The following is a 26,408-nucleotide window of genomic DNA, read 5'->3' as shown; positions in this document are numbered from 1 at the left end:
TAATATCTAATCCAAATCTACCCCCTTTCAGTTTAAAACCACTACCCCTTGTTCTATTACAACAGGCCCTCCTAAAAAGTCTCTCCCTATTTTTCTTACAGGCTGGCTTCATGCACTGGCAGGCTACAGCTAGGTCTTCCTGTAGCCTTCTCTTCTCCAGGATGAACAATCCCAGCTCTCTCAGCCTTTCCTCAGGGAAGAGGTGCTCGAGCCCTTTAAGCATTCTGGTGGCTTCCTCTGGACTCTCTCCAATAGGTCCATGTCCTCCCTTGGCTGAGGACTCCAGGGCTGAATACAATACTCCAGGTGGGGTCTTAGAGTGGAGGATTTTAGGGACAGAAACCTGGAACCAAATTCCTAACTGAGGCCCACAGGCTTCACATTCAATGCATGGAACAAGTGCACCAAAAAGAAGGTCTGCTCAGTCCATGTTCATGAGCAGAGAACCTACTGTGACAGATAGTAGGACATGATGAGTGTGGTGACACAGATGGAAGAAAGTCTCAGTACCTCACTCCAGGTGGCAGGAAGATGCACCTTTCTGCTTCTGTGCCCCAGCCTACAGCTGGATCCTGAATGTCAGCCCTAGATTTGAGAAAGCTCCTGCCTGCTGAAGAGCCGCTTCCATTACTGCTGCCCACATTTTGGAAGCCCTACGGTGCAGTAATCCACTTCAGAGTTTACAGGCACCATGCCATCACCACTGCCAGTGCCGCTGATTTTCCCCAGGAAAAACAGCAGTACAGCCCCCCAACCTTGTGTTCACTTCACTGGTTCTCCACACCCTCTGCCTCTCCCTTGTCCAGAAACAGAGCAATCCAGGTCCATGAAAATGAAGAATTAAAAAATTATCGGGCACAGATACTTCTACATAAATAACTCTCTTAATAGTATTTGCTGTAATTCAGAATTTGCTCTTGGCTAATATCATTCACCTATGAGCAACCAAATAATGTCAAACTTTCCAGAAAAATCAGCTTATGACTATAAGGAATCATAGTGCTGTTGTTGGCTTATCTGATTGTTACAAACAGCACAATACCTAAACAAGGTAACAGATACTGTAATGCAACAATTTAGCAATAAAAATTTTCATTGTTTCTATTGAAAGACTCCCTCCTTTCTATTGCTTCTATTGAGAGACTCAAACAGCTTGACTTTGTGAAAGAATGACCCTTCCAAATTGACAGTGCGGCCGAATATGGACTTTAATTAAAAAACAGGTAACTGCTCCTCATACTAACAATGCCATTCCAAGCTAAACCTACAGAGTGCTTGTTCAGGTACCAGGAACCATGGCTGCAAGCTGCTTTACTGAGCTCCACTCAACAAACTGGCATGTAATTCAGTTTACATAACAGTGCTGATGAATGCTAAGTCTGTGTATGGTGCAGAGCAGTGGCTAAAGTAGGAAGAGATTAAAATGATACTAAATCAAGTATTTCTGCTTCCTGCTGGAATAAATGATGGACAGCTGGAATAAATGATGTTTCTACAGAAAAGACAAAGGCTTATTAAAAGACAGCTTTGCTTTGAATCACCAGGACCCACTGACCTATTCAGAACTGAACATTCTGTGAAATGTGATTTTCCCGCCCTCCCCAGTTTTGCTAACCAGCATAGGTTAACCTGATAGGTACGTGGATACCTGCTGGTTAGTAAAGCAATTCAGCTTTCAATTTCTAGCTGTCATGTAGATACTCATTTGAAGAAATTGCTAGGCTTTCTATGCTTTTAATATGACAGAGGGATCATTATCCTTGCTGGGTAGCTTCCTTAAAATTAATTATCTATTATTTACCAATGTTCCACATATTTTTGCAAAGAATAAGATGACGTAGGGTCTGAGGACTCCTTTCCTGTACCAAGAGATGAGAACTCCTTATGGACCTTTATAATAAAGCTGTCTTCACGTCTATATTCTCCTCATTCTAGGCCTCAGCTATCATACACAAGTCTTAATAATCTCCTGTAAGAACCTAAAAAGATTAAGTCATCTAGAAGAAGGTAGTATTGCTTTCAATGTCTCTTCTGTATCAATATCATATTCTGTATATAGGATGAAACACCCCTCTCTATCTGTGAGAATAGAAAGATTATCTCCTACCCAGAGAACCACTATTTGTATTTGTAAGGACGTAGTTCACAGATATTTTGCACATTTTCATGAAAAAAGAAATAAACATAGGATCCAGCAGTACTTAGGTCTTATCCAAGAATGAAGTTTCCCCAAACATTTTCAGTCAGATATCATACAGTCTTAGCTCACCGTTACCCTCATCCATTGCCTTTACCTTATAGTAAGACATAAAGATAAAATGCAAAAGCATCCTGAGATGCACAGCTGCCTTTGGGGAGGCTTTTACAATAATACTGCCATTCACATCAAGTCTGAGTGATTGCACACTGCCCATCAGCATGAGACACCCTGCCACTGGCTGTACAAGCTACCAGAGAAGGACGTGGTCTTACAAACAGCAAGTATGTCTAGTCACAAAGTGTTCTTGCTTCACAGAATTATGACAGTGCATGGTGGAACAGGTAAGTTTCTGACACCCTTGCAAGTAACAGCCCCACAAAGCCCATTACTAAAATACTTAGTCCCACTGTGTTTATGCAGCATGCCTAGTTAGCTGTAATGCAGTCAGAACTCCTACACAGAGAGGTCTCCCTGCTAGTACAACTAACATTCATTCACATTTGAATGAAGCAACTGCTTTAAAATTGCCCCTTGATTACAGAATGTAAAGAACATTGCTAGGCCACAGCAAGCTGCTGCAGACAGCTGAAACCACCACAGTGCACAGAATATTGGTGAGATAGACAGAAGTAAACCACAGCTTTTACTGCACTCAGCATCATGTCCTAATGCTCACAGTGTGCTGTCATATCTATGGAAGTTTAGACACTGGTATATCTACAGAGGATTTCTTGTAAATACTTCTGTGTTTAGGACATGGACATAAAGCTCTGACTAAAAAACCTGAAATAAGTAAATAATTGTGTGTGACCATTTCAACCAAGGTCACAACAGCCACTACCTGTTCCTGCCTATTCTTAAATAACTCATTAAAACTGAGATTAACCCTGCTGCTTGACAGCTGCCATTCATCTTGTTTAAATCTTCAATGAATCAGTTCTATTTTCACAAAGATTGAGGATAATTTTCTATAATCAGCATACAGAAAATAGAAAATAGCAATGCTACAACAATCTGCCAGCTGATTTTTCTACTCCCTCTTCCACCTCTTCATAATTTACAATTTGCATTTGGCAGTCACTCATTACCATTCAATTGTTTTAATCCTTTCTACTCCTCCTGATGTAGTGATGTGCTTTCTGCTGGGGAACAAAGGGGGGTGATAAATCTTTGTGAATCCCTGAAATCTTTGTGACTCTGTGATTTAGATACTGAAGGTACTCACTACTTTGTTGCAATAACTGAAATTCAGTCTCATTTAAGGGTCCATGGAAACGTGATCCTAATACCTGCCACACATTAACCAGAAAACTGCCCTACCTGCCCATCATGGTTGCTAGCTAAAAGGATCCCAGACACAGGTCAATCCTGTATTAGCAACCTTGATCACTCTTCTGAGGACTGTTTCTGAAGTCAAGTCTATAGAGTCTTTCTGAGGAATAAGGTAGACCTTAAGGTGGGGCGCAGCACCCCTTTGCACTTCCTCTTGTGTCTCACATACCTACTTGATTACTTGTTTCTTTCAAAGGATGTTCACATTTAGAAACTGTCAGCCATGGTCCAATAACTGGAAGGAAACCAGATGACACTAGAGCAATTCAACGAATTTAAGTTAGCCCTGAAAGTGATTGACATTTCATTCCTTGCAGAGAATAAATAATTAAAAACAAGCTTTGTTCAGGTGACTGAGATAGGGTGTATTAGTTAACACGTAGTAATATAACTCCGATGGACCTTCATAGTTTCCTTGCACATCATAAAATAAAAAACCATTTTCTGGGTGCAACCAGTTCAACAGGAGTTGTTGTCTTACATATGCACTGCAGATGCATTTTCTTCAATTTGTGGACTATAAAGAGAGTCAGATCATAAAACTCATACTACAACAGTTATATGCCAGATAAATCTCATCCTGGTGTACATGAAAGCAAGCACATGGGGCTTTATATGTATTTTGATTGCCTTCCAAGATTAAATGCTGCTGCAATTGTAAGTAAATATAGTGGTGGGGTTTTTAATCAGTGCAAAGGATAAATGTGTTGAGGAAGACACAGTTGATAAAATTAATAATAAACTTATTTTTGTATAATGAGAAAAATATCATCTTCTCAGGAACAAGCTCTGTCACTACTAGTTAAAAAAAAAAAAAACAACAGGCGGGGGGCAGTGTTGGTTGGGCAGACCACTGGATTTTACTGCTGTTTAGAGCTGCTTGGAAGTCCAAATTTTCAAAGAGATGACACTTCTATAGAAAACAGAGCCATTGAATTAGTCTTAGTTAATACTTCAAACATTACTCAGAGAAGGCATTTAGTTTCCACTGTGATGCCCATCACAACAGTATAAAGTAATCAAACAGCTAATTTAGTTCTTTATGTTGTGCCTGAAGAAAAGTTCATCAAAGATTGGTACATTTTTCTGTATAATTTGAGAGTGAGTAAAAAAATTGCTTACAGTAATCTCTAGAACACAGTCACATCACTGTTTCATCTGTTTTCTCCTATGGCTGGCCAGGTACCAAGGTATGGCTCTGAAGCAAAATGTTAACAGCTGCCATTTCATGTAAGTGTTTCTCAAGTGCTTCATACTTTATTATCATTAAAACAACATTTCTGTATGTTTCATTGGAATAACTCATTTACATAAACATAAATTTTAAGTGCTTTTTCCAAGAGATTTAATCTGAATCAAACAACAACAAAATCACTTTGCCAAAACTACATTTGTCCACTGCAAAAAGCAAGTACTTACGAGAAAACAGGTAACAGAATAGCCTCTCTTGTCAGATCAAAAAGCTCCTACTGTCATGCACAATGTACCTGCCCTGATAAGATGAGGCTACCAAAACTTCTTAAAAACTTTCCTCCTGTGACAAGAGTCTTTGAAAAAATGAGCCTACAATTTAAAAAGGCAAAATTTCAGAATGTTGCCATTAGGCTGACTGGTTTAAAATATAATCACAGAAAAAATAAAAGTGAGTTTTGTCTCAGTTAAACTTGTTTCATCATAATTGCAAGGATATTTCATGCCAGGCTCATGAAACAGAGATATAAAAGGATTTCTATAACGTACACCAGCTGTTCTAGAATTTGGCATTAGTAATGCTTTAGGGCACCTTGTTTTTTGTTTGAAAACTCAATCTCTTAATCTCAACTCAATCTCTTCCAGCAGCTCTGCACTACTCAGAGTTTCTCCAGCATGAGAAAGCCGCAAAGCTGTCCCAAGCAAGACAGCTGAAGTGACCTGCAGGAATAGGTTTGTGCTATTAAAAAGTAGCATATCTCAAGCATTTTCAACAAACATCTTCTACTTGTTGGGCCTGTAAGAAAAGTGCTACATTCTCTGCTCATTCATATTCCATCTGCAGCAGAAGGACAACCTCTTCAGCTCTGGCTTATGTCATGTTCTTCATGGATATCAGTTAATGAGTTCTTTTATCTCCTCTCCATATACTCATTTTTTGATGCTTTTGCTAAGGTACCCTAAATAGGCAGCAGGAATTCCATATCAACATTAAAGTAACTCTTCATATGATTTCTTCCAAACCTCATGCTTTGCAGAGCAAGTTAGCCCTTTCTGAACAGTCATTTAAGCTGAAATATGCTGGAATGAGTTTATTCTGCAAAGGCTAAAACATTGATTTCAGACAAAAGCATCTACAACACTTAATACACAATATGCAAACACGTTTCCCTGGTTAAAAACTTAGAGGCTTTGGACTTGGAGGTTTCAAACAAGAATTCTGCTTGATACATAATTAGTTACTTTGGTGCAGTGTATGTAACTCAGCCTAATCTCATTTCTTGCTTCCTTTTAATTTCATGAGGGCATTCTGCATAAAATTAATGGTAGTCTCAAAAAACCCACAAAAAATTAATACCCAGACATGAAAATAACTCCTTAAAATACTGTCAGTTTTCAGTCTCAGGAAAGAGGCTGAACTCTTGAAATTGTCTATAGGAAAGAAAAAATAATTGCCTGTTTCCATTCCAGATGTTCAGGGTTGTAGGCAGAACAGATCATGTTCTGAAGAAGAGAGGCTGAGAGAGCTGGGGCTGGTCAGTCTGGAGCAGAGCAGGTTCAGGGACAGCTTTCACATGTGCGTAAGTACCTGACAGGAGGGTAAAAGGGGCAAGACCCTCCTCAGTAGTGCCCAGGGAATGGACAGGAAGCAATGGTACAGACTGAAATACAAGATTTTTTTTCTTAAGTTTTGGAAGAAAATTATTTTGAACTACATGGGTGGTCAAACACAGGTACAGATTTCCTAGGAGGAGTGTGGATCCTCTTCTTTGAGGACCCTAAGTCCAACCAGGTATGGCCCTGTAGTAGCTGAGCTGCCTGAGGTGGGCTGAGTCTGGAAAACCTCCAGAGGCAGGTAAGCCTCGACCAGGTGTGATTCTAAATGGAGAAGCTCATTAGAGATATTTCAATGAAAGCTGTTTATTTCAATAAGCTTGCTTACACTCTCTGTGCTCAGAAGGGCAATATATTCAAACTCCGATAACAAAAGAAAGCAAAACACTGAAGTTACATTAATCTTGTCTTTCAAGATTACAAAATGTAACAAAGGCATCTGACTTCCAGAATTTAAAGATTTGAAGGATAAAATACTTTTGCTGGTGTGTGCCTTGCAGTCCTTTTTTTTTTAACTGCTGCCATTAAATAAAAACATAGTATAGTCTTGCCTGTTGAAAGTTCTTATTTATTTGCACATTTCTATTCACACTTGCAACATTGGTAACCTACTGAAAATCATCCCACATACATCTGGGACTTCATGTGAACTTATTTGCTGTACACAATACACCTGATAACTGATCTGTGATAGGACTCAGTACTTTCTGACCTAAAGCATAGATAACTAATAATCTGTATAGACAGGTGAAGGGCATTTCTTATTACAAGTGACTATAATTATAGAGCAGAAAATGTTATACCATATTTTATAGTAATAACAATGTACATGCAATAGCTTTCTTTTACTTAAGGTCTCATCCATGTCTCCTTTACCTCTGCCCTGCTTCAGACACAAGAAGGTGGAGAAAATGGGAAACATATTTAGGAGAAAGTTTAAGATGGTATTTCATTTTCCAACTGCTGCTGAGCAAGATGCATTATCAGATTTCTTGTCTTGCGTCTGAATAGGCCCAGTAGGGGCACAGAGATCTCCAGGCAATCCATCTGCAAAGCTAAAAGGCTGTATTTTTACTTTATTGAACTCTTTGCAGCTGAGAAGTTGAACAGGATCTTCAGCCCTATTATCTCTGGATCAAGCAAGAGACTGAGTGTGGAGAATCTGCTGCTCCCACAGGAGATTGAGCCTTTTGACAAATGCCAAGACAGACCAGCTCTAATGAGCAACAGCAAGGCTGGCCTGAACAGGAGGTGTCATTTGACTTACTGAAGAAACAGTGCATCAAGAATAATCTGAATTCCTCATCAAACTGAATGGATAGCAGAGTTCTCAGCTGAAGCAAGAAGACACATATGCCTATCACGATATGTAAAAATTGTATTTTTTCAGTGTCAGTATCACTAGAGGAACAAACTCTCCAATTTTTTATACATGTTTAAACAGCATACCCTCATCTATCTCCAATGGGCTGATAAAATATCTTCTCTTGATAACTCTGGATTTCAAAGGAATTTTAATCTAAAAAGTTAAGCATAAAGGTTCGTTGTGTTTCTAAGCTGAATGTCTTATGTTGAATCACATATTTTCACTGCACAATCCAAAAGAAGGTCACCAGATGGCACTATTACACATTGTCATCCTGATTTCAGTCCCTGTGCACAAAAAGTTTTTAATTGTGGAAGAACTGGTGTTATTATTACCGTAGCATTACATTTATTTGGGGCAAGTGTGACAAGTAGCATCTCTGTTTTAATCTCTGCAGCATTAATAAGTTCTTACAGAGGAACTGTCCTCTGAGAACCAGATGTTCTTTTGCAGGTTTAAATACAGACATAAAAAGAGGAAAGGTACAGACTGTTCTGTTATTTATGTATTTCTCTGCTCAAGGACTAGCATGTAATGGGAACACATCACAGCAGGAATGCACACACATTTGCCTATGCTGATTTTTCCTCCTTGGTAAGCAGAAACCCTCTGCTGCCATTACAGAGTGATTAAAAGCCCTAGGCATACTTGTAATACATACTTTTGTCTATTATATTAACAGACAGCCAGCATATCCAAGATGCATCTTGGACCCGATTAAAATGCACCTGCACACCTATCAGAAAAATACTGCACACAATGAAAGCTGGCATTTGAACCTCTCTTGATTGTTCTCAGCTCATCTTTTAACAATGTGAGCAGAAATATTAACCTTAACACTCATAATTGCCACGACACATACAAATGGTCTGAATAACTCTTGATATGTGTATTTTACAACAGAAAACCATCACTCATTTCTGTGGCTACTAATTTGTGATACCCTGATATGTGTGTCATGATTAGTTCTACAGCTTGTTAGAAGAGTAATTTAGAAGAGTAATTTAGACTTGCTAATGCTTCAAGGTTGTAGGTGGTTTTTAGGTTCATTGAGATACAGCTTTGTTGAAAGCTTATACAAGCTGCCTAACAGTTGTTTCCTGACTCACAAGTCAAAGAAACAGACATAGTAAATTATTATTTTCCTTTCACATATGCCATTCATAACACTTCTTCTGTTGACTATATCTTATACTTTAACAAACTCGTAAGTGGTGAAACAGGAAAAAAAACAGGCCATGAACTTTGGATGGAAATGGTCAACTGTTACAAGAAGTCCTGACCCATGCAAGGTTGACTGAATTTTTTCTGAGAAAATGCAGTCACCTTTTCATAATCTTGAACGGGATTAATGCGATAGCAAAATTAATGAAAGAAGTTTACATCATGACAAGTGTATTATTGGCATACATGATGCACTGGAGAAGCTAGCAACTTTGCTGAAGAAAAACACTGGGTACCACCAGAAGTATGACTAATTGTGCTGATAAGGAGCCCCACTTTTCAATATTGTATGTAATCTTACTGGTCATCCGAACAACAGGTTTTCTCCTAAATTCCAGTCTGGAGAGTTCACGCTTCCCTGGACATCCAGTACCCAAGTGGAACAAACCAAAAGCAACAGAATAGCCAACACAGGCCTGGGAGAGCCCTGCCAGAACTCTCCACACATAGTTCAATCACACAGAAAACATTTCTCCAGTATTTCTTTTATAAGCTTTCATGCATTATGCAAGGAATAAATTCACCCAGCAGACAACACGGCAGCAGACAACACAGCACCATATTTTGGAAGTAAACTGAAAAAGGCAGCAGCATTTTTCACAGGAAATAGTGCTGCATTTTATCAAAAGTAAAATTCATAAACACAGATACATTTCATAGTTATTTCTGATCACAGAAATTAGCCGTTCTGCTCAACACTGAGCTTTATATTCATCCCACATATTTTCATTAAGAACTTAAGTAATCTTCTTTTATCAGGAGCACTGATATAAGACTGTAGTAATAGTTCAAGCCTAGAATAACTGTATTTCTATCAAAGTTCTCCTTGCTGGAGGGGTTAATACTGGGCAGTATAGCTCCCCCTCAATATAAAAACTCAGCAAGGTACAGAACATCATTATGAGTTAGAAAATCCTGCTTCCTTTTTCTGCAATGTTTGATGCCAAACAACATCTTAATGGTCAGCACGCTCTGCACAGAATATGCTGCAATTACATAAAGTCCTTCTAGCACTTTGAATCTATCCAAAACCCATTAAAAACAACAATGCTGATATCCATCTCCTGTGAGCAGAAAGCCAGTCCGATGCAGCTGTTCAGCTCTCTGCAGTGCACAATCCCTGGCTGACATTTGGAGTTGAAAGAACAGATCCTTCTGCTCTCAGTGTCAAGATGCACTTTGCTATGTGGTCTTTCACAGGCAGCCAGAAAGTGTTTCTTGGCCCACTCTTTGGGAAACAGGGATGCAACAATCTCAGTCCCTGACAGCACCTGACAAAGCTGACACACTGGAACAGAAATGTCAAAGAATTAGGAAATCAGGTAGGTAATGGCTCCTTGATCAGAAGCTGATGGCTTTCTTTATTCTGCCCTTGCTCTAAGAAAAAACTGCAACCAGTATTGGCCCTAGAAGAGGTCAGGGAGCAGGGACTGAGGCTTACCATTGGCCAATCCCCCACACCCCATCCTCCACATTTAGAAAGAGGGTACTCATGTCTCAAAGAGATGGTTGTCAAAGTGAATACAGTAAATTTCAGGCTTTCCATGGTGAATAGACATTCATATGTATGGTACAAAATCAGTGGATGAAGTAACATAGGCATAAAAATGAAGTGTGGCATGAAATCCTTATTGTAATGGAAGGAATTTCACCTTTTAAAAAATACCCATTTCTCAATACTGATTTCCTACACTTACACCTTATTCTTTTACCCACATACTGATATAACAGGGTAATCATTACTTTGATGACCCATTTATGATGTCAAAATAGGGTGATGGTCAGAACCACCACAACAGGAAGAAACAGATGATGCTCTACATTTCATCAGTGAAATGCCACTGTCTTCTTGCTTTACTCACATGTTGTAACACTGATAATTTTAATAGGATGACATCCAAGGACATTCAGGATTTGGGTTCTTTTTAACAAATGTGTAAGGCAGGCACAGGATTTTACAACTGTGAGGAGATCTGCAACATTGTGAAATAAATTACTTGCTGAAATTCAACAAACAAGCTTGAAAGAGCCACAACTGCAAACTGATTTCCTTTTGTTAAGGACTGTATGTATACACCTCCTTACAGCAGGCTCTGTTCCCTCAATAAATTATGACATATTTGAAAACAACAATTACCATTTAATTGTGAAGAACAAACACCCCAAAACAATTATAAGCAGATGGAGTAAGAATAATGTAATCTGAATTTTCATAATTAACCACTCCTTTTTCCATTGGAAGCTGGAGTTGCTAAATGCTAATAAGGGTTTCCTTGCTATTTTAGGAGATCTATGCAATTTAATTGAATAATCGTATATGTTGTCATTCACATGGAAGGTTAGAAATTTGATCAATTAAAGAATGGATTAAGTAGTTAACCAACATTGTAATACTCTGAAAGTTAAAATGATGACTCATTTTATAAAAAAGATAATCCAAAAAAATCTGCCATGAATCATGTACATTAACAGTGTCTGTGATGCAGTGCCAATAACTTTTCTATAAATAACAGTAAGGCTCACTTAATAGCTCATTTGCCTCAAGTACCTGCTGGAACCACATGTAGTATCTGCATACTGACCTGAATAGAAAGAGAGCAAATTAAATGTTCACAGAGTAGATTAACACTTAAATAAATATAAGCATTTTATTTTGCTTGGTGGCATAGAAAAACAGTAACTTTGAATTACTTCTATGTCAAAGGTGACCCTGTGCTAAATTACATCAGGCTATCACCATCACACAACCTGATGCAATTCCTGGTTTTAAAAAACGCAGCATTGTGGTAATTACTCATGGTACTGCAATAAAAGCACAGGAGACAGCTTTTCAGATTTTACCAATCTATTGCTGCAGGTGATAGCCCAGATTTTTGCCCAATTCCAGGTCATGAGAGGATTAAACATTAGAATAAATATCTTACTGGTGGAGTATTGGTCCCCAGCCAGTCAAACACAAGTCACAGTGTGCCCAGATGGCCAAGAAGGCCAATGGCATTCTGGCCTGTATAAGGAATAGCATGGCCAGCAGAAGCAGGGCAGGGATTGTACCCCTGCATTCAGCGCTGCTGAGGCCACGCCTCAGATCCTGTGCTCAATTCTGGGCCCCTCACTGCAGGACAGTCATTGAGGTTCTGGAGCATGTCCAGATTAGGGGAACAGAGGTGGGGAGCTGGAGCACAAGTCCTGTGAGGAGCAGCTGAGGGAGCTGGGGTTGTTCAGCCTGGAGAAAAGGAGGCTCAGGGATAACCTTACCACTCACTACATTACCACTACTAGCCTGAAATGAGGGTGTAGCCAGATGGGGGCCATTCTATTCTCCCAAATAACAATGGATAGGCAAATAGGAAATGGCCTCAAGTTGCACCCGGGTACTGAGAAAAATTTCTTCACTGAAAGGGTGGTCAGATATTGGAACAGGATGCCCAGTAAAGTCTCCATCCTCCTGGAGATATTTAAAAACTGTGTAGATGTGGTGCTTAGGAACATGGTTTAGTGTTAGAGCTGACAATGATAGGTTAACAGCAGGACTCAGTAACCTTAAGTACTTTTTCCAACTTCAGTGAATCTATGACACTATAAAAATGCCCATTTCTCTGTAGTGATTACATGTAACATGTAGGAGACTATACTCATAGGTCAGGCAGCACAGCTAAGCAAGGTGAATCTGGGGCCAAGAGCTGGGTTCTGCATTTGTCTAAATCTTGAGCTTCTCATTGATAATTTTGATCATAGATCAACTAAAACTGAAAATTAGTCTTTGTATTTTTTGCCAAGTAGTTTTCTATATGAAAAGCATGTAAGTCGCAGAGAAAAATTTTCTTCCATTTGATCACTCAAAAAATGTGTCTGTATGTATACCTAATAAATAAAAAAGCTAACAGCTTTTCCTACCTTTCAGAAAGGAATTAACTGACTTTTCCCATGTCCAGTCCTCCTCGTAAGAGACAGATCCCTTAAAAAGGATGAAAGCAGCAGTGGTTTCTAGCAGTCCTCTGGGTAAAGACAATTACAATCCTGCCACATAATAATGCTTGCTTTGATATTTATCAATAATCCACATGACAGGACAGATCATGCTGTGAAACACTGACTGCCCTTTTCTAGTTTGAGTCCAAGGGCACAGAAAGCTGATAAAACCTGTTTTACTTGCTACAACTGCAAAAGAAATTGCCTTTTTTTGTTTGCTAGGGATGATTTAATATGGAAGGAGAGCAGCTCAGAGGCTTGGAATAATACAGTGGCACATAGAGATCAGAGAAGCAGCCAGATCATAATTCTCAATGTCCTGACTTTTAGGCTTAATTTCACTTCCATCAAAATCAACAGGAAAACTTGTCATCAACTTCAAAGCTACCTTCCATTGAGTTTAGTCCTTCCCCTCCTAAGAAAAGAAAACAAAATAATTATTGAAATTATAAAGATCTGCACATATAGGGTATATTCTAGTTCCATTTGAGTTTTTTCTCTACTATCCTTCCTAACATTTTAGGGAAGGACAATAATGTTAATGATGGGAAGAATTCTTAAGCAGAAACTTAACTAACATTTAAAGTTTTGGCAAAGAGGATATGTTTACCAAGATGCTTCAAAACCAGCATGATGCAAAATGAGGCCCTCATGTATACTACCTGGTTTCTTTCCACTAAACCTGACCACCTTTTCCTCAGATACCACCATGTTCTTGGTTTGGCCTCAAGACTGTTTTGCCATCAATACACTGACCTTTTTTTTTTTTTTCCCCTGCATACAGTAATCCAATCAAGCAAGCAGAAATAAAGCTTTCCTACAGCACACTGTACAATGTTCTATGAGGCTTGAAAACCACAGGTTTCTAAGATAATTAAATGAAAGAGAACCACATCTTGACCCTTAAAGGCAAAGCTAAGGCATGAGTTTGCAATTCAGTCTAGCCTGTTACTAAGCCTATTGCTGTTATTTTAAGATGAGAGTCTGTATTTCTTCACACATGTCTATGTATGAGATTATAAATCAACATTAACTTCCCATGGCCCTAAAAAGGAGAGACTGCATGGTTTGGGTTTTTTAACGCTAATATATAAACACTGTATTACATTCTAAATAGCTTTATGGTGTTTCTTGCAAGTACAAAATGGACACAGGAAGTTATCCAAATAATTCAGTAATCTACTTGAAAGCACTGACTTTTAAGATTGATATTTGCAAATACTTATTAATATATTTGCAAATTTATTATCAGAGATAATTAAGGAATAGGTGCAGAAGCATTTCTATTCCTTTTCTTAAAAGGACTTACAATTTATAGGCATCTTTAAATGAAAAAACAAATTCCCACAAGAACTTACTGCACGGTTTCTTACTTTTGTAACAAATTTTAGTTACTGTAATTACAGCTGTTGGCCTTTCACCTGAATAGGAAATGCCTTTTCTCCCCATGAAATGTCATGTATAAGGAATAGCACCACAGGCCATGCCCATGATAGAATTAAATCTTGATTATCTCACTGTAAAGCAAGAAATCATCCCACTACAGTAATGCAGACCTCCTGTTTCTATCTCTGTAGAGGTACAGAATAGGGAATCATTAATGTGATACATTAGTACAGTAAAATATGTCAATAGTTCAGTACATCATGTCCTCAGCCTCAGGCAGGAGTGATTTGTTTGTTGTTTGGAAGGAGTCCATATTTAAGAAGAAAACACAGACATTTTTCTCTGAATAACTAATCTGGAAAAATCCTTTGAGGAATATGCTGGTCAGAAACTTTAAATATTTGCAGGAGTCTTACGGAAAATGGTTATTAGGCAGAAGGCAGGTGAAATGGTGCAGGAAGCATGCAAGTTACCATTCTAGAGAAGCGCAGTTTCTGATGTACCTCCTGTAGGGTGCACACAGCACCTTTCAGACTGACAGTGTGTGCACACATGCACATGTACATGCAGGTGTGCCCATACAAACAGGAAACAGCTCTGGGACAGACTGACAATAAGACAATCAAAATGTTACAAAATCACTTCATTATAATGCGTAGAGTAGGGTTTGGAGCAGCAGCAAGTAGTGATTTTATTTCAGAAATGGAACACAAAAAAATAATGGCAATATTCCACTGCAATGTAATCCCAGGATCATTCTCTGATTAAATTTCAAAGTAATTTTGCCACAGGTTTTGAGAGGAGACTCAGGTACTCTACCTGAGACTTCTAGAGGGAAACTAGCATTGCTGTGTCTGCTTCCAAAACACTCCTTCAGAACTGGAAAACTTAACAGCTTTCCAGGATTTGCAATATAGAGAGTAACCACTTCTTGACTCAAACTTTGAGAGTATTTCATAATATTTATATTATGGCAGCATTTAAAAATCCAGCCAAGATGAAGACTTCAAACAGAATATGCCTCTATCCAGAAACATTCTAAATGAAAAGAAAGTGTAATAAATAAATACAATCGATACTGGGAATAAAGCAGAAAAACAGGAATATTTAAATAAAAGTATACGGAAACATAATTAGCTGTAAGACACCAGATGCTTTCAAATTACTTTAGTTGACCTTAAAAATCCATAAGTAATTAATAATATGAATTACTTCGAACTACCCTGGACAAAGGAATTGTTGGCGTTCTAAAATCTGGGGGTTTTCCATTCAAATATTTGATTGCCATAAATTTTAGTTCAGTGATAATTTTGTGATTGTGCCTGGTAGCAATAGAAAGACTTTAATTAGTAATTTGATAAAAGCTTGTTGCACAAATTTTAAAAAAATTAACATCTGATTAATCTCAAAAGAGGTGCTCATCCTATAATGTTACAAACCCTACAAACTTCAGCCTTTCCCTTGGGCAAAAGTCTACATAACTTGAAAAGCTCAAATTATGCCCTGAAAGTCGCCAAACACATGCTGTGACAGCAGATGTGCCTTTCCCTCAGTGATCTCTATCAGCTAGAGCTTTGTTACAGCAATGTGAGAGGGTGAAGAGTTTACACTAGCTGGTTATACAATAAGTGTCACTGGTATTACTGCTGACTTCAGACTAGACTCACAGCATTAAGCAGTTAAGAGGTGATAAAGTAGGATTAATTCCTGAGGAAAATTTCTGAATAATTTGTCAGCATAGTTTATATCTTTGTATCTTTATTCTTCCTCATACAGGAAAATATTTTGCACCAATCTATTATTCCCTTAAGAGTAGGCCTTCATACAGTTTTAATATCACTGCACAGACACACCTTTAAGCTTGTTTTCATACACTCACTTTAAAGGAAGTCATCTAAGATCACAGCTATTTATGGCTGTTCATGTAAATCACAATATGGATGACAATGGAATGGTGAAGGAATACTGCAAAACACAGTAACTTAGCCGTAATTGCTCTTTGAGTTGCACTGATGAAATTGTACCTGACAATCACCCAAGGTGAGTGAGTGGTTAAGACAGGGCAGTAGTTATACTGGTAGATAAAATTGCTTTGGAGGCAATGTGAGCTCTGAACCCTCCACCTGCTGTGGAATTCACACTGAATTCTCATTGCTCTCCCCAGCCCTGAGGCCCACTTCTGTTACCGGCAAGGCAGTGGCTGTGTTTCCAACACAGCTTTTTTTTTTCATTTCCTTTTTTCAGATCAGAACACAGGTAAATGAACAAACCACCAATGACAGCAAATAACTAATTTCCTCAAAGATATAGGTATTGCCTGCAAAATAACAAAACATGGTCATGTACTACAATATATATTCTGTCAGATGCAATTTATTTGCCAAAAGTATGCCCTAAGGAAACTCTAACTTCAGATTTTCAGTTTGCCTGTGACACTGATCTGCACTTAACAATACAATTGCAAGAATTTCAAAAACACAAATTTAAACCAAAACGAAAGAAAATTCAAACCATCTGATCTGACTATTTTCCCCAAAAGAAAAACATAGCATCAACAATATTGTTTGGATTTAGGTCGTGTAATACAAAAAGGTGCTGCCTTCTACCAGATATACCATTGATGACACTTGTGGGTATCTATTGCAAAATCATACAGAGAAATAAGCTATGTCTTTAAATCACCTCTTGGACATCTGTGTTTAATAAATAATCAGCAACTCAATGACAGCTTGGGTGAGGAGGAAAAGGCTGATGATATGCTAACTGCACATAAAATTGTATACATGACAAATCCTATTCTTCTTATCAGGTACTGTGAGTCCCGTTTATCTTTTTCACCACAATGAGTTTCTTTCCACTGAGGGAAGAAACTGATCTCATATAGTTATCTAAGCACCTAGTCTAGGGGAGACCAGGTTATCATCTCATTACCTTGTTAGTAAAATTGAAAATAGTTTAAAGAATAGTTAAAAAATATGTGCATCTCTCAGAACAATACCATGTCAGGAGCATTCTACACGGCATTCTACTCAGAATGAGTACAGAGACAAAATTTCCAGCATTTTGAAATGCACAGCTAAGTATTATTAAGGTATTTGTTTGCACTGATAAAGGAAGATAGTGATTCAGGAGTACTTAATGAGCGGTTTTGAATTAAAAAGAAAAAAAAATCACAAAACCAGTCACCTTTCCTTTTCTAAGCCAGCTATATCTCATGATACATATCTGTGCATGCTAAATTCATTACAATTACCCAGTATTTCATTTATCTTGTCATTGTAGGTTCCAAAAAACTTGCCAGTGCCAAGAAAGCATTTAAATCTCTGGTTTGTGCCAATAGCACACTTATTGCTGCAAAGAATAATGGAAGCATCCATTAAGTTAAATAATAAAAAGTGATGTTTAAATAAAAACTGGCTGAAAAACAACAGATTATGGCTGATCTAGGTTAAGATGAAGGAAACACTACTTATTCCACAGAGTTATTAACTTCACACTAGTTACCATTCGCAGGTTAGATAAAATGCGGTACATGTCTAGGGAGAAATAAGGAGGTCTTACTCTTTATATTGAAGTTTATTTTATAAATTGTAAAAAAGAGGTTGATTGGTAGAATGTCTTAAGAATTATAGATTTTACAGTTGTTCATTTACACTCATCTCCAATACATCTGTTCTATATAAAATACTTTTATATATAAAAGTACAAAATAATTTTAATATTCATTCATCCCATACAGATCTTTTCAAGACAAGTATGAGCACATACTTTATTTTTAAGAACCTTCCTGATCTCCCCTTCTACATAGTTTTTGTTGCAGGGCTTTCTTTGTTGTGAACACACTATCCATTACACACCAAAAAATTAAAATTGTTTACAATCTTATTCCATAGTTACAAAAGCAAAATCCATAAATTCTTGGGGGAAAAAAAATCAGAGGAGAAAGAACACAATAGAGCCTGTTTTCTCACCTCTACAGCTGGTAGTGGAGAACTGACTGCTGCTAATAAAACAAACTAAACCCCAGATCATTAGCAGGAAAGAGGCACTTCATCAAACCTAACTTTTTGGCCTGCGGCCCTGGCAGTGTAGTGCTGACTGCCTGGGGGCTGTCACCACTCAGAAAGGCCAAGGTCACTCTGAAGTCAGCAGTGCTCAGAGCATCACACACTCCAAATGTGGGACCCTCAACACTGCAACAAGCACCGCCCTTCCACTCCCACATCCCACATCCGCAATCCAAAACGCATATTGTGGAGCAGTCACTATTGCCTTTTAAAACAATATCAGGAAAGTAAGGGAATCAGCTGTGCCTTGCCACTCAAAACTTCTACATGATGAGGGTGGCACCAACTTAAAATGGGCAGTGAATGTGAGAGAACTGTATGTAATTTCATAGAAGTTGACCACTCTTATCCCCAAAATCTGAAGACCTTGTAAAAGTCTTTGGATTTTTAAAAATATTTATCTGAGAGGTAAATCTGGACAGCTATCCTGAGGGAAAAAGTAAAGGAACATGGGTAAGATAGAAAAGCAGTACCATAGTGCTGCCCATGTGTCTGGCATTTCTGAACAAGCCTCTAAGAAAAAAATAAAATTAAAAAAAATTCTGAACATCTTTATGATTTTAAAGTAAAGCTCCTCCAGAGATTAAACACCCCAAAGCTGGCAGATATTTTGAGGTCTGGTATACTAATTTCAGGTGAAATTCCACCTACAATCTCCCATAGCTCTCACATTCTGTGGAGGATTTGGATCAAAGTATCCAAAACTGAGATGACACAGGGAAAAACTATATTTATAAAGTCCCCCAATGTTCCTCTTTTTGTACAGCTTCTGGTACAACAAATTTAACCATGTTTGGAGTTCTTCTGAAAGAGTGCGTTTGCCAACAGAGCTGGTTTTGCACAGCCTCTAAGATGTATCATTTAGCTTGTTTTTAATTGCATATACTTTTCATTTTTAAATATATTGATGGATATTTTGTCTCCTTGCTATTAATTAATGGTGGCATAGTTCCAGACTTTCTTTTCCCATCACAATTAACAAGGGCAGCATCTTAGTGGATGGTCATGTGTAAAGTGCATTTAAACTACACTAGATTTGCATGCTGTCACTTTTTGCTTATTTCCAAAGCACATACATAATAAAACCAAGATATTCCAGTGGTGAAAACTGTAATCATTGCTTCATAGTCAATAAATTACTGAGAAGTGCTAAAAGAAACTAAGAATAGTATCCATTTCACTGTACTAATGGTTCCATATATATCTATGTATCAGCCTATGGTTATGCCAGTTAATAGTCCTAAATTGAAACAACGGTGCTAAAAACTCAAGGCAAATTAACTCAGAGTTACTGGTACTGGAGTAACATTAAATTAACACAGAAGTAGATGGAAAGTTTTTTAAGAGAAGAAAAGCAGATAAAACATGACACAAAACCAGACATTTATCTAAACAAAAGATGGTTCAATGTCAGTGCTGAGGCTTACTTTTCCAGCATGCACTTAAAACAATACAACTCTCTTGCAAGATCCAGATACTCATAGCTCTGTATTCACACACATGCTTGCACAAGTAAATCAACTGAGAAATGTCTCTAGAATAAAAGTCAAACCTTCCTAGGAACTGTGAAACACAATGAACTATGAAAAAAATCTTTTCTTGATAACAAGAAAAGAAAGGTTATTCTATAGATAAGTTACAGTTATTAGGTCTGTGGACTCAAGATAATGAGCCCTGATAAAGTTCCATTTTTTCCCATATACATGCAAGTAATTTGTGTTTTACCTTGAACACCTTTTAGATCAGATATTAGAACACTGAACGTGCATGTGCAGTGCTAATACAAGCACCAAACAGAGAAGTACCTAAAATACTGTTACTTTCCTTTAGAATACAAATACTGCCATTAAATACACTGTGACAACACTTGAGATCAAAGTGGATCTTAAAATATCACACACAAGCTATTCAAGTTTCTTAAGACAACAAAATTGGCAATAAAATAATAGCTATGCCATGTTGGTAAAATTAGCTCATTTTCCAAATGCAGTTCTCTGTAAATGTAGAAAAAACTGCAACTGTCTTGTATATACCATAAGCTATTTATCTAAAATTGTACTGTCAGTAAACAGATGTCATTGCACAATATCCCTGCACCACCCACATTCTGTTCTCCTAGTTGCCAAACAGAACTGTTGCGAATTATTTAGTGAACAATCAGATTCCAGCATTTCTGCAATGATCTCCATGCTACATTAAATGAAAAAAGTACTTAAAACTGAAATTTAGTTCCACATGATATTTTAACATGACTTACTACATTCAATGTATCTTCCTCAACACGGACAACGAAGAATAGACTGAAATCTAAGCAGAAAGTTTAAAAAAGGTGTCCATCAGCTTTTTCTGTTTTCCTCTTCCTGTCTATTATAATCAATTTCAGACTTGTGGTTTTAAATATCTTCATTCAGTTGAGGAAGGTACCAAATTAATACCCAAGTCTCCACCTCAGTCCTAAAAATCATCTATTCTTTCCAGGATAGCTACATAAAACCTAAAAATCATGCCACAGAATAAGTTAGGCTGGAATGGACTTCTGGTGATATCCACTGGTGGGATAGCACTTACTACTGTAGGGCCCATTCAGTGCAACTTCTTAGGGACCCATCTTGATCCACACACACCATATGCCAACCTACACTGTAGAACTCAGGCATCTGGTTTTTATCTTGTCTTTTCATGCTGCCTTCCTTTTTCATCTATCCTCCTTTTTTTTCATCTTTTTCTCAGTGATCTCTGGAGTTCATCAGTATGAGACTGCCATCAGACTTCCTAGGGGGTGGCATGAGGCACAGAACTATCCACAGTTCAAACAGAACCTTGCCAATGAACCATATGAACTCTAAACGCAAAAAATGTGGATTCTGTTCTCACCAATGCCACAAAATTCTTCCAGAAATTTAAGTTACCAGATTTTCTCAACCTGGATTCTTTAATAATCCAGACTGTACATGCTTGAAAGTATGAGAAGGAAAACAGTGAGCTCGATGAAATTCTGCCTTTACATCAGAAGTCAAAATAGTTTTCTAGTAAAAAAAAAATGCGCATCATTTTTTAAGAATGGGGACAGGAATCTAAAAGGCCTACAGAGATATGCATGCATTTCAGCAACTTGATGAATACACCTAGAGCAAATAAAAGCTAGACAAAAAAATCAGTTTATATCTAAAGCCTTTCGTCATGGGAAACACTGTCCTTGAGAATGTAAAACTTTCTCAACCTCTCAAGACAGCTAAGAATAAAAGCAATGAAATTAACATTAAAACACATCAAGAGGTTTCTCATCTGATCAGTTTTTTACTCTTCGGTACTTGTTTGCTAATAAGCCACTTAACTCTTCACTATCCAGCTTTATGATGACTTATTTATACTTCTCAAATTTGTTGAGCTGCTTTCGGATTACAACAGTCTTAAAGATAAATACAACACACACATTTTTTAGCAGAATACTTGCCAGTTTGGCAGCAGCAGAATTAACAGATAGGCAGAGGGAGTTTTGGTTAGAGGAAATAGAATTTACGCTACTCTCCTGAAATTATAGTATTTTGAGACTTTAACACACCCAGTTCCAGATAGCTGCCTAGCAAAACTCTATCTCAGTGGGGGAAACTACAGTGAAAAAGTTTCCATCAGAAACAACTGAGATTGCAAATTCTGTGTTCGGCATACTAATTTGATACATACAATTGTACATACACACTCATAATGAGTGGAAGCAATCTAGGCTAACAGCTAATACTATAGAAATTAAATTTTTTTTTTGTCACCAAAAGCCAAGACTATCACTTCTTTGATACTTATAACTTTTAGTGTTTAGGAAATAAATATCCATGTGCATTGCATTCACTATGAGGCACCACACCTCAGACTATAAAAGCATTTTATCCTTTGCTTTAGACAATAACTTCAAGCTAAAAGTCCTAGCTATCTCTATCGGGCTTGGGACTACATGTAATAGTTTTTCTTTTTGCCTTTTTTTTTAATTTAAAAAGCAAGACAACCAATTATCTAATAATAGCAAATAAATTAAGAGAGAATTTCAGTGAGATTTTATCCAACAAACATAATCTCTGACATGCTTGCCGTAAGAAAATAATTTCATTCATTCTGCTTAATGCTGTTCAACTGAAGAATAAAATAATTCATAATGACTTATAATTTCAAAGTGTCAGTGGAATATTCAAAAAAATGTCTTTATAGCATGGCTCACAGAGGAAAAACATGGTCTGACACCTTGAGAAGCTATTTTCCCCAGGAAACAGAAAATATGTATTAGCTAAATTGCAACAAAATTAGAGAGTATCTTTCATCTTTCTTCACTCCTCAATGATTTATGAATACATTATTTTGCCATTTTAATTAAATTCAAGTTAATTCAGGAAAAATATTTTCATGAAACACACGATGCAAAATTTGTGGTTTTAGGAAAAGTAGCCAATTCTTGATTTTTTTTCACTTCTATCTGGAATCTGTGTAGCTGTATTATAAATAAACATTAAGTAATTACAATGTAAACAATAAATGAGTGGTCCTGGCTGAAAATAATTAAATTCTGTGATATACAGCTCCTCTCCCTTACCTTGTAGCCAGGACAACAAAAGACAGTTTTCATACTTGTTTTTCATATTTATAATTCTTCAGACCAGTTATAGATTCATATTTTCTGTCCAGTTTTGGACAGATGAAGTTTGCTTCATATACCATAGTCCTTATATCTTCACATATTTTTAGCACTAACGGTCCAGAGACTTACAGTGCATTATGAACTTTTAGATTAATTAGAAACAAACTAATGTAGTTAAAGTAGCCCTTTGCTAATTAGGCCAGGTATTTTGTTGGTCAACCTTTCTTTTCATTTACTTATAAAACCTCAATTCTGCATTCTGAGAAAGACAAAGATGAGTACAGTGATTTTGGGGAAAAAAAAAAAAAGGGAAAAGGAAAACATAAAGTTGCAAGTAAATTTACAGATACTAAACCTAGTTAGAGAATAAAAGAAGAAAGAAAAAAAAAGAGACTTTTTTGGGTTTTAATTTTGGTGGTTTGTGGCTTGCCCTAAAACTGATGTGTCTGTCACAACTTCTAAAATATCCAGCTCTGGTGTCTCTCTCTCCTCCTGTTTATCTGCCTGTGTACTTATAATCATGGATTATAAGTGTCTCTTCCAAACCATTTCATATAGGATTGCTAAACAAAAGAAATGGAACAGTGAGCAGCTAAGTCCCTGATAATTTGAATAATTGCTGCATAATAAAGCCTTATCTGATTAATACACCCGAAGTTACATAAAGCCAGATATTCCAACCAACATATTGCTACATGCATAAGCATTAACCAGCTGAGCGTCACAGGCCCCTTAAATATCGCTTGCTTTAAGAAGAAAGCTGTTTAAAAGATGATTATAATTGCTGAAGACCCACCAAGCCCTCTTTGGATAAATTTCATTACCTTCTTGTGGACAAAAATTAGTTTGCATAGTTGCAAATAACATACGGGAAACCATCCTCCTTAAACAGAGAAACTATAACTTTTGCCATTGGGGTCACTCTTTTCAAGGGTTTTTTTCATGTAATTGCAATTAATTACAACAGGAAATTAATGTATTATCAGCACTGGTAGAAGGAAAACATGTATAAAATACCTTTGTGTACTCTTCTGAAATATTTGCGCTTTCTCTGAGGAAGAAAGTGCATTAAAAGTCTTTATAAAGCCAAATTTTGTCACAAGATCCTCCCCAGATATTGTCACTGCTTAATCCAAAAGCTTAGGGAAAAAATAGCTCAGACCTCATCAATGTGCCAAAATGCTGAGTAAAGGTTTATGTCTTTTTGCTGGCATTTTCTTTCTTGCTTTCTCTGTGATCAGGATCATGCTGGAGTTAAAAGCTATTGATTTACTAGAAGACTATTTGATCTTTTATTTTCAATAATATCAGTTTGAATAAACAAAAAGACATTCAAGCAAAACATGGATTCAAGCAAAACATTTCTATATTGGTTACTGTACGATATTAGAACCCTTATGCTATAGAAGGACTCAGAAGGACATTATTACATATAATTCAACTAAAAATTGACCAACCTTTCCTTCAGCATCTGTTGTTACCTTCTCAACCTTGTTCCTGTTTAAAAATTTCTTCACCAATTCTTCTACTTGGACATTGAACTTCATAAATGTCACATAGAAAAAATATGCTGTCAGGAGTGTTACGCTTTCCCACCACATTATGAAGTTATCCAGAAAAAAGATGATTAGCAAGATCAAGTCAATGATGTAAAAGGACATATCTCGAAAGAGTGGCCACCAAGTAAGGTTCAAGATCTCTTTAGAAAATAAAGCACACATTCCAATAACAAATAAGATATTGAACACGGCAGATCCCACAATTGTACCAATGCCAACGTTGCTGTGGGATATAAACACTCCTATCAAAGAAGTGAAGAGTTCTGGGGCCGACCCACCAGCAGCCATGAAGGTTGCCCCTGCCACATCATCAGAAATGGCTAGTTTTTCAGTGATGACAGTCAAAGAAGGAACAAAGAACTCATCACAGACTATGGCTAAGGCTATAAACATGTAAATCATTCCAATTATATGGAGGATCACTGCTCCCTGCCTTCTCTCCTCAAGAGAGAAAAGGTCCTCGGGGTACTCTCCCTTTGCATGATCATCTGTTTCATTGTCGTGTCCAGCTTCATATTTCATAGAAGCATGTGGATCTGGAGTGCCGTTTTCATTCTGTTCTGTGAAATCCAAGAGAGTTCTTTGGTGGCCATGCACCAGCTTTTGGCTATCGAGGCTGCTGACCAGCGCCATGCTGTGTGGTTCCATCTTGAAAAAGGCACTCATTGAAAGCGAGAAAGTACTAATGGCCACTACACTGACAAGGAGCCCTACAATTCGTATCAGTCTCAGTTTTTTCCTAACATTCTGGTGCCACCTGCAACCAAACAGTGGTTCCGCCAAACACCACTCCTCCAGGACACCAACAACAGTTTTTTTCTGAAGAGCCATTTTGTGTTCTGTGTGAGATGCTGAGAGAGTCAGATGGACTGCTCCTTCATACTTTTTTCCGGCTTTGAAGTTAGAAGTGCTGTAAGAGTCTTCCCAGAATCAAGTACTTTTACTCTTCACAGGATGTATTTTCTTCATTCGTCTTAAAAGGACAAACATATTACTGATATTAGTGAAACAGGAAATTGTTAGAAACTTATAAATAAAAGCATTTTACAGACTGGGTTACATTTAAAATTTGAAGCAGAATATGTAACATAAAGTTCTGTCACATCCCTACTATATGTAGCAATTATATGTTTGTTTAAGCAGTCACCCTGGGGACAACAATTTACCAGTACTCAGTTTATGCATCTCATATGCCTCTGAGCCACTGCTCTCCTCAGTGGCTACCAAAAAAAAAAAAAAAAAATCCTAGCAGAAGGTAAAAACTCTTATCAGATATTGTACAAAAATGAAACTATTCTTTTAATGGATACACCAAAGATTAATACCTACTGTAACTACTTTCCACTATGAACATGTAACATCCAAATCCCAAATGCAGGGGCAACAGTGCCAGAAAAAGCAATCAAAGTGCTAACAAGCATCTCATCAGCTGAGGCGGCATTAATTGAAATGTTATGCATGCACAGAGCAACAGTCACTGATGTGTAGGTAGAATACTCTGCTGCTGGAACAGCACTGAAATGGGAACTTCTCTTGTTCCTCTTTAAAATCGACTCAGGTTTACAGAGAGAAATTGGCTCACTTCTGATCAGACCTAGGACAAGGTCTTGGATGAGTCAAGACAAAATTTTCTGTCACCCCTAGTTTTGTTTTGATTCATGTCATCCATTCAGCAGCAAATGTAGGATGTTACTAAGAATACCCATGTGGTACCTTTTAAAAGTGCTCCTCTTACCAATACTTAAAAAATTAGTTTAAATTTACACAAGAGTTTCTCCTGAAACAAATGAAATGGTAAGGAATTATGCAAGAATGACTATTCACATATTCCCGAGATGCGCATACTTGACTAACTGCACTTCTAACACAGGAAAAA

The 26,408-nt window shown here is 37.4% G+C and overlaps 1 protein-coding gene across 2 annotated transcripts in view; it reads right to left on the bottom strand.

Annotated features, from left to right (window-relative positions):
- The window catches only part of SLC24A2 (solute carrier family 24 member 2), a 106,836-nt gene that overhangs the window by 79,403 nt on the left and 1,025 nt on the right, over nt 1-26,408 (bottom strand). The window contains exon 2 of one of the 2 annotated variants that reach the window (XM_066339988.1): nt 24,431-25,505. In XM_066339988.1, the coding sequence (XP_066196085.1) occupies nt 24,431-25,363 (933 nt within the window). In that variant the 5' untranslated portion in view covers nt 25,364-25,505. Of the gene's footprint in view, nt 1-24,430; nt 25,770-26,408 lie in introns of those variants that run through there. The other variant, XM_066339989.1, reaches the window with a different exon arrangement.

This window comes from Sylvia atricapilla, chromosome Z (genome assembly GCF_009819655.1).
Source record: "Sylvia atricapilla isolate bSylAtr1 chromosome Z, bSylAtr1.pri, whole genome shotgun sequence".
Lineage (NCBI taxonomy): Eukaryota > Metazoa > Chordata > Aves > Passeriformes > Sylviidae > Sylvia > Sylvia atricapilla.
Note: the sequence above shows the minus strand (reverse complement) of the source record. Positions and strands in the feature narration are given on the sequence as shown.